This window comes from Panthera leo, chromosome E1 (assembly GCF_018350215.1).
Source record: "Panthera leo isolate Ple1 chromosome E1, P.leo_Ple1_pat1.1, whole genome shotgun sequence".
Lineage (NCBI taxonomy): Eukaryota > Metazoa > Chordata > Mammalia > Carnivora > Felidae > Panthera > Panthera leo.
Genome location: NC_056692.1, coordinates 16,705,365 through 16,718,246, shown reverse-complemented (window position 1 = coordinate 16,718,246; position 12,882 = coordinate 16,705,365). Strand labels below are relative to the sequence as shown.

The 12,882-nt window shown below is 39.4% G+C and overlaps 1 protein-coding gene across 13 annotated transcripts in view; it reads left to right on the top strand.

Annotated features, from left to right (window-relative positions):
* Nucleotides 1–12,882, top strand: part of EFCAB5 (EF-hand calcium binding domain 5) — a 166,696-nt gene that overhangs the window by 102,854 nt on the left and 50,960 nt on the right. For 12 of the 13 annotated variants that reach the window (XM_042916289.1, XM_042916287.1, XM_042916288.1 and 9 more), the window contains 5 exons: nt 17–880; nt 2,568–2,642; nt 2,742–2,834; nt 4,339–4,553; nt 11,096–11,252. In XM_042916289.1, coding sequence (XP_042772223.1) covers nt 17–880; nt 2,568–2,642; nt 2,742–2,834; nt 4,339–4,553; nt 11,096–11,252 — 1,404 coding nt within the window. The remainder of the gene's footprint in view (nt 1–16; nt 881–2,567; nt 2,643–2,741; nt 2,835–4,338; nt 4,554–11,095; nt 11,253–12,882) is intronic. The other variant, XM_042916292.1, reaches the window with a different exon arrangement.

Here is a 12,882-nt window from a genome sequence, read left to right as displayed (position 1 = left end):
TTGTTTTCTGCATTAGGGCCATTCATTGAATTTGAAGAGATAGACTTGCCTGAGTTCTGGGGAGACATGGATAATCAGAAACATATTTATGAAGACTTTGACAAAGTGCTCTTAGAGATAAATGCATTACTTTCTGAAAAACATGCTAGCAAAACCCAAAGCAAATTGTTAGAAACTCCAGAAGATCAACATAAACATGATGAATATACAGAATCAACACCACCAGAACAACAGAGAGGGACGACAGCAGAACAAGAACCAAACAGAATTTCAACCAAAGAACAAGAACAAGACAAAGAGTCTACTGGAAAAAAAGAACTATACAGAGAAATAGTAACAAAACAAACCCACACAGGGTCAACTCCAGAACAAGGATCAAGTAGAGAGTTAATAACAGAACAAAGACGACATAGTGATTCAGTAACAGAACAAGGACATAGTGATTCAGTAACAGAACAAGGACCACCACAAAGAGTATCATCTTCAAAACAAGGAGTCCACATGGAATCAACTGCAGAACAAGGACGCCACAGAGAATCAATAGCAGCACAAGGACCACACAGAGGGTCAATCTCAGAACAAGAATCACACAGAGAGTCAGTAACAGAACAAGAACCACACAAAGGGTCACGTGCGGAACAAGAACCATCTGGAGAGATAATTCCAGAAAAACAACAGGACATAGATTCAACTTTACAGTCAGGAAGAGGTAGTATCTTCAGAGAAAGTAGAAAATCTAGGGAGTCTGCTTCCTTTGAACATACTGAAATCCTCCCACAGGAAAAGAGGACTCAGGAGCAAATATATGAAGAGGAACTATTTGTGAGTCCTGAACTGCAAGAGGAGGTTCCAATATCAAGAAGAAAATATCATCTTTCAGGTAGTAATGCAGTTTTTCTATGACATTGGCTCCCTGTTTTGTGGAATGATTGTTAAAGTCTTTTCAGAAAATAATCATTTCAATTAGCATTTTTTCTGGCATATCAGATCAATCAAACCTTAGACATATTTAGCTACTGAATATGCATCTAGGCCTTGAACAATCAATTAAATGCAAACCAGAATGTTTCTGTTGTCAATTTACTTAGAATTCCTTTTGCACAGGAAGCCCATTCATAAAGAAGTAATCTGGTGATGTTACATATAGAAAGCTTCACTGGACTCCTGAAAAGGCAGTAGAAGCCCTTTAGTTTTAAATGTAGCGTGTAATATTAGAAGCCACTTTTAAAAATGTATTTTATTTCTTTTTTAAAATTTTTTCCTAGAGAGAAAGTGTGTGTGAGCAGGGGAGAGGGGAAGAAGGAGAGAGAGAATTCCAAGCAGGCTCCATGCTCAGTGCAGAGCTCAACACAGGGCTCCATCCTATGACCCTGGGATCATGACCCGAGCAGAAATCAAGAGAAGAATCAGACACTCAACCAACTGAGCCACCTAGACACCCCCAAAATTTTTTTTGTTTTGACTATAAAATGGGTCTTGCTTTTTTCAGTTATATAAAATATATGTTCTAGAAACATTTCTGAAGGTTACATTGAAGACAGAAAGCACCCTGCATTTCAAATATTTATTCTGCAAAAGACTTTTCCTCTGAATTACCTATTCCAATGTATGCCTTTTTTTTTTAAATCTAACTTAGAGAGCCAAACTCAATACCGCTTAAGACCTCAGTCAGGCACGAATATTTTAAAAGTTCTGCTCTTTAATTTTAAAGTCCCACGGTCCCAAAGAAAATCCTTATTTAAAACTCCTAAGAAATGAGTAACCTGTGTTGTAGTTTCTACATTATCATTAACTAATTTGAAATCTCTCATTTTTTCAGCATGATGTTTATTTCTTCACAAAAAGGGCCACTAATTTCTGGCTCTCCTTGTGTAGGAGGGATGCAGCTAGAAAAATTGTGAAGTTACTATTCAATTAGATGTTATTGGTGATGACTTGATTTTGGCTATGTGTAGCAGTGATTCAAAATGACAGTGTCTAAAAAAAACATAAAAATAAAACAAAATAGCAATGTATAAACAACATAGAAGTTTCTTTCCTTCTGATATAAAAGTCATGTGACAGCTCAGTCTCATGAAATCAGCAATGGCTCAAGTCCTATCTTGTGTCTCCCCTAACCACATAGTCCAGGATGGCTCACTAACATATCCACATTCTGACCAGAAGGTAAGGAGAAAGAAGAAGGGATAGGCATTACATCACTTGCTTACACATGACACTGGTCAGAATTTAGGCATTTGATGACACCTAGCTGTGACAGAGACTAGGAAATGTAGCCCTCATATTGAGTGGCCAGATTTGGGTACCAGGAATAGCTTTTGTCATAGAGCTGCTCTCGACAACTAGAGTTATTAAGTGATATCATTATGGTTCAGTGTGATATAACATATGTGGGAAATTATCTGATAGAAAGTTTTTAGTGTTCTGTATGCAAAGCATTTTTCTCATTTATTAACTTAGGAATTTATCATAGAATATATAATGTCCAATTCGAAGGCCTTTTATTTTTTTTTCAAGTTTTTATTTAAATTCCAGTTCATTGTGGTACTTTCTCTTATACCTTTTAGAAACTACAAAAAAGGAAGTTCAGAAAGATCCATCTTGTGAAAAGTCCCAAAAAATAGAAGGAAAGTCATGGTCAGGTGACTCCTCATTTAATCCTCCTTTCATTTATACTCTAGAACAAAAACATTATGAAAGTGAAATTAAATTGTCCATGTTATGGAATGTATATTTTTTAGGTGAACTTTTGACATGTAACTGGAATATGGATTATATCAAATGCGAAGAAGAAGAACAAGCAAACTTACTCTACAGTAGCTCCAGGTTCACAGGTACATGTCAGCAACCAAATTAGGAAGGATAGATGGCAGTCCAGTTGATGAATTTAATTTACTGTGGTACCCCATGAACTTAGCCAAGACACAATGGCAGGATGATCCTTGCATTATTTTGTCACTGAATTGATGGATCTAAATATATACAAGGTGGATGTTTTTGGTGGTAGTGTACATGTAGGCATGTGCTATTGATGAATGCTTTTCTGCCTTAAGTCATATGCATTAGTATATAATTTGTTTTGACCATTACATGGCCCTACAACTTCTTTGAAGCTATGATACAGGTGTACAAAAGGAATCAGATATTGGATATTAGAACTCAGTGGAAATCATTCCAGCTATTCCTCTCCCTTGTAGTCCCATAACTCAACATGTCAGACAGGTGAGAATATGTCATGTTTTTGAAGACTTATAAAGAAAGATCTACTCAACAGCAGAGAGAGCAAAGACTAACTTTTAGTTCTCAAATAAACCATGTATTAAACAATGATTATTCCAACCAGTACTCATATTACTACAATGCTATTTTATCATTTTATCTTTCATCAACAAGCAGTATATTTGATTACTAATCATATTAAGATTGTTTTCTTCCTATCAGCAAATTTTTTTCTCATTTAAGCCTGGGTCAAATAACAAACTTCCTATCCTCAAAATATTTTGGTAAAAATGCATGGCATTGGTCAAGCTCTTGTGGCCTATACTAGTTCATATTCTTCTGGTCTTACTTCTTTATTTCAGTTTTGCTTTACGACCTAAAAAACTGCATTGGTGATTATTTTCAAGTCATGTCAATCTCATATGGAAGGCATGAGGGCATGAATGATTGAATCGATGAATAAATCAAACATAAGTCACTGGGCTGATATCTTATGAAATATGCTTCATAACATTGAGCTTCAAGATAAATATATTAGTCAAGACTCTTTGGGGGAGAGATTGCAATGGTATTTATAGATTTGTTTAACTGTGAAGTCCAGACTACAGCTGGCTTCAGGCACAAATGAATCCAAGGGCTCAATAATAGCAGCGAGACACCATCTTTGCTTCTCAGCCCCGTTCCTCTCTGTGTAACTTTCAGTTTTAGGTAGTTTTCTTCATGTTGTGGCAGATATATTTATAAGAGTATTGCTAAGCCTATATCCTACTAGTTCAGGAATCAGAATACAAAAAGAGTGATTCTTCCCCAATAGTTCCCAAAAAAAGTTCTGGGGCTCATTCTCATTGGCATATGTAGTGGATTACATTGCTGTCATATAGAAATCATTGGCCAGACCTATGTCACGTAGTCATTCTTGTCACGAGGGTGGGGGAGGCTGAGTGCCACCTGATTAATCTAAACTGACAGTGGGGAAGAGATGTTTTCCTCATGAAGGGAGCATGGATTCCTAACAGGAAAAAAGTAGCAGGTGTTTATTACAATAAGTACTCGTATATTTTCTCTAAGCTTTAAGAAATTGTTCACTTTACTGTTTGTTGTATGTTTCTTGCTTAATAGACCTACATGCAATTATCAAAAATATTCAGTCTTACAAGGAAGTAAAAGGTGGGAGTGCTTTCAATGGAGTTTCCTTCAATCTGCTCCAGTTTGTGCAACTTCTGGAGACATTTGTTGGTGAAGATGCCCCCCTGAGTGTCAGTGAGACCCTCACATCCTTTTTTAAGAGGGGCTATGTTGAAACAAAAGAGGAGAAAATAAGTGGCTTAGAACAGGTGAGTAATATTATTTATCAATAAAACAGGTGAGGTCAGAACGACAACAGCCTTGTGAGTTGACTGGACAAACATCCCTGCAGATGAGAAATTAAAGCAGAGTAGAATGGTCAAGGTCACACCCTAAATAAGCAATTAAGGGGGCTCGAACACAGGTCCCACAATCCCTGGGTCAGAGCAGCCTAGGGCTACACACACATAGACAGACCCCAGGCTCTAGCTTCTTCAGGCTGAAGTTGTCTTGACCCCTGATGGAGTCAGTGTCTGCTGCCAATGATCTTAAATGCAGATTTGTCTCTGTGTTAGAGGTGGAAGTCTTGCAGTTGAGTGGGGGAGCTCCTCCTAAGAAATTCAGAAAATTTCACTGAGTGAGCGAATTCTTTCTTGCAACAGGGACTGCTTCATGCATAATGTAATATGGTTCTGGATTTTGGAAATAAAAAGTCCTGTGTAAATCCAATGTAACAGCACTAATACATTAAGGGTCCCTTTGGAATTGCTCCTCAGCCTTCTCTACTCTGATTTAGGCCTTTTATCCTGCACATGGCCTCTTACTGTTTTTCCCACTTAATCCTCCTAGCACTCACTCCCAGCTGGCCTTGACTAAGGAGAGACTGGATAGGGCAGTGGTTGGGAGTATGGCTTCTGGAGGCAGAGCACCTAGACTCAAACCATGGTTCTGCTGCTTATTTGCTGTGTGACCTTGTGCCGGAGCCTTGACAGCAATGCTGGCTCAGTTGCCTTATTTTCAAATGAAGATATAATCGTAATGACCTCACCAGGTTGATAGGAGAGTTAGATGTGTTAATTCAAGTACTTAAACAGTGCCTGACCCATAATAAACCTTAACTATTATCATCTTCTTCAATTCTCTTGTCAGAAACCCTAAATAGTTATAGAATTGAGAACAGTGTTTAACCTGAAATAGACTTTCTTGGCCTCTTTTAACCCATGCACTCCAGCTCAGTTTCCCAAACCTGCCCTCCTGACTTGACTCATGCTGACCCAGTACTACCATCAGTTGAAGTCACTGCTGCCCCTCAAAGGCAGGCTCTCTGGTCAGAGAGAGCCTTTGAGCTCCTTTGAGCCATTCTAAGTATCTCAGTATCCAAGTTCCTCTAAAGTTGTAGAGGAGGGGCACCAGGGTGGCTCAGTCAGTTCAGGGTCTGACTCTTGATTTCGGGTCAGGTCGTGATCTCACAGTTCATGAGTTTGAGCCCCACATCAGGCTCTGCACTGACAGTGCAGACCCTGCTTGGGATTCTCTCTCTCTCCTTCACTCTCTTCCCCTGCTGTGTGCTCTCTTCTCTCTCTCTCTCTCAAAATAAATAAAATAAACTTTAAAAAATTATTTTAAAAAATAATAAAGTTGTAGAGGAAAGCTAAAGTCATCGTCATCAGACATGAAAAGTATTCTCCAAACAACTGACCATTTAAAAAATTACTTTCCACATAGACATTATTAAACAACAAAAATTCAACTGAGTAACTTTAAAGATCAAATTGGCTTGATTCAACAACTCATGAGTTCAGCAACATCTCATCCAGCAATAGAAAGGAGCTCTGAAGGGCTGCAAGGTTTTTTAAAAGGCAGAAATGGGGCTGGGAAGGCAAATTATTACTAAAGAATGCATTATTCCAGGAAGGTCGCCTTTCTAACAGGAACAGAAGGGGTCTATCAAGTGGATTATCTCACTAGTGCTGACTGGGTATTTCCATGATGACTGGTTAAAGGTTATGCCTGGGGAGCCGAAGGTGCACTTAGGTTAATTATTAAGCCATGATTTACTGACATGGGGCGTGGAACAAGCCTAGTGTCTCTTTTTTAACATCTCCCTACCTAACACCATCCATCCATCATAGCCCATTTCATACTTACGACTGTGGGATGTTGTAAACTTCTGACATTGACAATGCAACAAAATGGTGTCAAAGTAAAATTTAAGTTTTAAAACCTAGAATTTCATAAAGCCATGAAAGTGTTATTGCAAAACTGCTCAAAATGATTGCAGTCATTGGCAAATGAGGATCTGAGAGTCAGGTCCATTAACAAATGAAGAACTTCATGGAACCAAGTAGGTACTTCATAGGGGTGATTTGAGTATCAATGAGATAATGGATAAAGAGAGGCCTTCAGATGTGGTATATATACACAGTGGAATACTACTCGACAATGAAAAAATAAAGAAATCTTGCCATTTGCAACAGTGTGGATGGAACTGGATGGTATTATGCTAAGCAAAGTAAGTCAGTCAGAGAAAGATACCATGATTTCACTCATGTGGAATTTGAGAAACTCAACAGATGAACATAGGGGAAGGGAAGGAAAAATAAGATAAAAACAGGGAGGAAACCATAAGAGACTGTTAAATACAAAGAACAAACTGAGGGTTGCTGGAGTGGGGGGCCGGGGGTGTGGGTTAAATGGGTGACAAGCGTTAAGGAGGGCACTTTTTGGGATGAGCACTGGGTGTCATATGCAAGAGATGAATCACTGGGTTCTTTCTATTCCTGAAGCCAGACTACACTTCATGTTAACTAACTTAAATGTAAATAACAAAAAGAGAGAGAGAGAGAGGCCTTCAGGAAAACTGAGGAAGTCCTTGACTAACTTTTGCAAAAATGACTGATTGCCCTATGGAAATGGTGTCCTATTGGGCAATCATATAATTTTAGGTAGGAAATATACTTAAAATAATTTTGTTCTACGAATTATCCCATAGTTGCAATTACATTTTGTTAAGCGATACTAGGTTTAGTAGTTTTATTTTGCAAGAAGTTCCAATCAAACCTTTTCTACCATTTATTGTATGCCACTCTGGTCTCCATTTTAAGTAGGTTGACTCAGAGAAGCCTTTTCAGGTCTCAGTTCTTTTTGGATAATGAGCGCCTTTTAACTTATTTTTATCTGCCCCATCTTCCCTAACAGACAGCACATTCCTAGGGCATACGGTGCTGAAACAGAGAGAAATGCCATGTCATCATCTCATGGGACAGTGGGGGCAGATATGCATGAGTCACCGATGAAGCCTGTGCAGACCCATAGCCCTTGTTAAATGAATGAGTTCTGGTGTATTCAGAGCTGTTGGAAGCAAAGACAGTGAGGGTCCCCACCAATGAGAGGTGACTAGATGACCTCAGATACCCAGGCTCTTGTCTTCAGTTCTGTCTGGGCTTTTCAAGCATTGGCAGTGATCTCCAAAAGTCTGGAATGCTTTGCAGGGCAGGGCTGGGTGAAGGACATGAGAGTGGTAAGGGTGATCAGGGATGCCCTTGTAAGGAGAGGCAGAGGCCCCTGCTGCCACTCCTCTGACCACCCCTCCAGTAGCATACAGAAGTTGTGTAAAGTGGCTTTATGTGCTCTGGTTCATTCCTGCCTGTTATGGTTCAGAACTTTTTAAAACTGAGCTTCATAACCAGACTGAATGATGGAGTTTTCCCAGTCCCAGTCCCCGGGAAGGTTCCTGGAAAGAGGAAGTTACCTTCCTACTTGGGAGTAGAGGTGAGAAGGGCCAACTGGCACCAATGATCACCCCAGCTGCAAGCAGTGACTGCTTGGTAAAGGACCACCAAACCTAGCAGAGGACAAAAAAAAAAAGGCCAGCTGCTGCAGGCCTTTCTGTTCAGCCCTATTTTTTTTTAAGATTTATTTATTTTTGAGAGAGAGAGCACAAGCAGGGAAGGGGCAGAGCTGGGGGGAGGGGGGTGGACAGAAGATCCAAAGTGGGCTCTGCACTGACATCAGTGAACTCGATGCGGAGCTCGAACTCATGAACCATGAGATCATGGCCCGAGCTGAAGTTAGACACCCAACTGACTGAGCCACCCAGGTGCTCCCAGCCCTCCTTTTGCCTGACAAAATTGGGTTAGCCCTCAGGCCCATGAGACAGTCCCAGAGTTAATGCCTCAGAACTGTGTGGGAGCAGGTGGAGGAGGTGTATACATGAGGCACGACCTTGAAAACTGTCTCTAGCAGGAACACCTGATGCTCTAGCAGCTTCCCCAAGCTCCTGGGAAAGATTGCCTTTGTTGCATCCCTGGTAGACTCATAAGGAACTGTTGTTAATAAAATGTCCCCATTTTAAATGCCTTGATTTATAAGTCTCCGAGGAAGCATGCATGAAAGGAGGGCAGAGAACTGAGCCTCAGGAATACTAATACTTAGGAAGCAGGGAAAGGACTGTCAGACAAAGCCCCTGAGAGCCAGTTGTAGAGGTGTAAGAGCCAGCAGGAGGTTTGCCATGCTATGAAGTGCTTTGAGAAGGAATGCTTTGGAACAGGGGCTGGAGTACCTGGCTAGTCCTTGGGGACATCTGAGGACAGTGTCAGCAGGGCAGAAGGAGCCTCTAAGACAGCAGCTGGTTTATCAAGTCAGATGAAAGAATCAGACCCCTGAGGTGCCAGGGGACCGAGGTCATGTCCCAAGGGCTGACAGAGACCTCAAGAGTGGATGCCCTCCCAGTAAACAATGTATACTAGCTTATACCAGCACCTTCTTGGTGACCTGAAAGAATCTCCAGTTCTAGGGATTGACCTTCCAAATGGCAAAGTACAGTAGAGGAACCATTTATAACTAACATTCATCTGTTTAAACTTGGGTGACAAAGTCTTAAATATGTTCAGCTACCTTGGGTCCCTTTGGCATTGGAGATGGCAGAGAGGATCATATGAATGCAAGGTCTTCACTTCCTTTTACAACCTTGGGCTCTAGGATCCTCATGGAGGCTTTTTTACTAGATAGAGCACACAGCCCAGGCCCTGGCGTCTGCCTCAGACATCTATACCGAAGAGGTAAGAGCCACTGGCCCTGCCTCCCCTGCTCCTCAGCCTGGAGAGCTGGTCTACATTTTACAGTTCAGTCTGTAGTCAGGATCCTCAGCAAAGTGACGTTACATCAGTCTCCACAGGGCTCAGGAGTTCTTTGATGCTGCCTCTACCCCAATAAGCAGTTCTTCTGTTGGCCCCCTTCCCATTGCTTTTATACAACTTTAAAGCATCAATACACCTGATGCATCTGTTTAAAAATTTTTAATTCTTTAGTAATATATATATATATATATAAACTTAAAATTTTTAACCTGTATCCATTAAAAATTTTTAATTCTTTAATAAAATATATACATGAACTTAAAAAATAAAATAAAACAGGTGAGGTTACTATTATTAGTAAATCTCTAACCTCAGTTACTCCTAATGTGGCTTTTTAAAAATTTACAATCAAACTTATCATCTTATTTCAATGAGCATAGTCATTAAATATTTTATTTTATTGTCAAATGGTCCAAGATCACACTCCAGAGAATTCATTCCCCTAATAATAACATGATTGCTAGTGTCAAGAGATGGTTTATTGTACAGCTTTGTTTTTCCTCCTCTGAAGCTTGCAGAGCAGATTCTGAGGACCACATATGTGTATGTGCAAAAATGTGTGTGTGTGTGTGTGTGCACTGTTTATCTGCTTTGTGAATGCATTTACAAGTGCACATACCTAGAAGTACAATTATGATTTGAATATATATTTTTATTCATGTGAATCCAGGTATTACATATTTCCTAAAAACTTACTACTTACTTGAGTGATAGATAAATGCATACATGTTAGCTGATATAAACAATTTATGTGCTCTTTTGTGAAATATGTAAATTACATTCTCCAGGCATATCCATCAGCCTCATGAGTCTTCTCAACCTAATTCTAGAGTTGATATCCCTTTTGCCTCCTCAATTGCAGTTCCCCCTTTTAAACAAATTCTATATATTCACTTTCTTTTAGTGATTAAATCTAGATAACAGTTACTATTTTTTTTTAAGTTTATGTATTTATGTTGAGAGAGAGCACACAATTTGGGGAGGAGCAGAGAGAGAGAGGGACAGAGAGAGAATCCCAAGCAGGCTCTGCACGGTCGAGAGGCTCAAACTCATGAACCATGAGAGATCATGACGTGAGCAGAAGTTGGATGCTTAACAGACTGAGCCACCCAGGCACCCCGATAATAGTTACTATCTGACTGATATTATAATTAATCTAGTAAAAAATCTAAAAGGTAAATAAAACCAACGTCCAGTTAGGTCAATGTTAAATATAAAAAGTAATTTTTGAACATGGTTGTTTTTCATTTTTTGAACACTGCCACTCATCCTCCTTAACTACATAGCATATCCCCCTCCCCACCCCCCAAGAACCCAGGTCAAGCATACCATACGTTTATCACATTCCTGAGCAAACAGCAAGGGAGTGGAAAGGAATGAATCAAAGATTCTTAAGGAGTGTGGCCCCCTTTCTAAGTTAATGTGTTTTAGTCCAATGCAGAGAATGCCTGTTTTTGTTTTTGTTTTTGGTCTAGAGGTGAAACAGAGAAATAGTATTTAGAGTATTAACATTAAATGCTTCATTTTACCATTAATATCATGCTTAGTCCAAGTTTTTTCAATAAAGCTGTTTTTAGAAATAGTGCTTCACTTTGGGGGGAATAAACCTAGGATGGCAGCTAGCACAATAAATAGTGTGTCTTCTGTGCTTTGTTATCCGGTTTCTATCCTAGATTAGACATAATGCTTCCAGAGTCCGACGGGAACTTCTCCTAGAAGCCCTGTTTCAGAAGTGGGACAGTGATGGCTCAGGCTTCCTGGATCTGAATGAAGTTGATGAACTCTTGTACACATACAAGGAGGGAATGGAAAAAGAATCTATGAAGAAAGGTAAAAAGATGAGAATTTTCTCATTAAAACTGTGGTAACAACTTGGTTTCAAGTTTTCTAGTACTATGTCATACATAGTTAAAACTCTCATTTTGAAGCCACAAGACACCACTTCACGGCTATTAGAATGGCTATAATTTTTTCAGTTTTATTGAGATAAAACTAACATATAATGTTGTGTAAGTTTCAAGTGTACATGTGTTGGTCTGATATCTTTATATACTCTGAAATGATTACCACAGCAGCATTAGTTAACACCTCTATCACTTCACATAATTACCATTTCTTTTTTGTGGTGAGACCATGTGAGATCTATTCTCTTAGCAAATTTAAGTATATAATATTGTTAACTATAATCACCATGCTGTACATTAGATCCACAGAACTTATTCATCTTATAGCAAGTTTATACCCTTTGACCAACAATCCCCCATTTCCCCCAACCCCATCCCCTAAGAACCACCATTTGACATTCTCAGTTTGGCTTTTTTAGATTCCACATATAAGTGATATCACACAGTATTTGTCCTTCTTTGTCTGATTTCACTCAGCATAATGCTTTCAAGATCCATCCATGGCAACACTCTATCTTTTTCATGGATGACTAATACTCCTGTGTGTGTGTGTGTGTGTGTGTGTGTGTGTGTGTGTGTGTGTGTGTGTGAATCACACTTTCTTTATCCATTCATTCACTGATGGTTAGTTTTTTTTCATACCTTGGCTATTGTGAATAATTTTGCAATGAACATGGTGATTCAGGTATCTCTTCGAGATTGTGATTTCATCTCTTTCCATTAGATACTCAGAAGTGGAATTGCTGGACAATATGATAACTCTATTTTGTTAATGTTTTTTATTTGTTTGTTTTGAGAGAGAAAGAGAGAGGGCACAAGTGAGGGAGAGGGGCAGAGGGAGAGAGAGAGAATCTTAAGCAGGCTCCATGCTCAGCACTCAGCATGGAACTCAACGTAGGTTCGATCCCACAGCCATGGAATTGCAACCTGAGCCAAAATCAAGAGTCAGATGCTCAACTGACTTGAGCCACCCAGACACCTCTATTTTTAATGTTTTGAGAAACATCCATACTGTTTTTTATAGTAGTTGTACCAATTTACATTCCCACCGACAGTGCACACTGGGTCCCTTTTCTCCACATCTTTGCCAACACTTGTTATCTCTTGTCTTTTTGATAACAACAACTCTGACAGGTGTGATATGACATCTCATTGTGACTTTGATTTGCATTTCTCTAATTGTTAGTGATGTTGAGCATCTTTTCATGCACTTTTTGGTTATCTGCATGTCTCTGGAAAATTCAGTTTCTTTGCCCATTTTTAAATTTTTTTTTTCTGAGCAGTGTGGAGGTTCCTCAGAAAATTAAAAATAGACCTACCCTATGACCCAGCAATAGCACTGCTAGGAATTTATCCAAGGGATACAGGAGTACTGATGCATAGGGGCACCTGTACCCCAATGTTTATAGCGGCACTCTCAACGATAGCCAAATTATAGAAAGAGCCTAAATGTCCATCAACTGATGAATGGATAAAGAAATTGTGGTTTATATACACAATGGAATACTACGTGGCAATGAGAAAAAATGAAATATGGCCTTTTGTAGCAACATGGA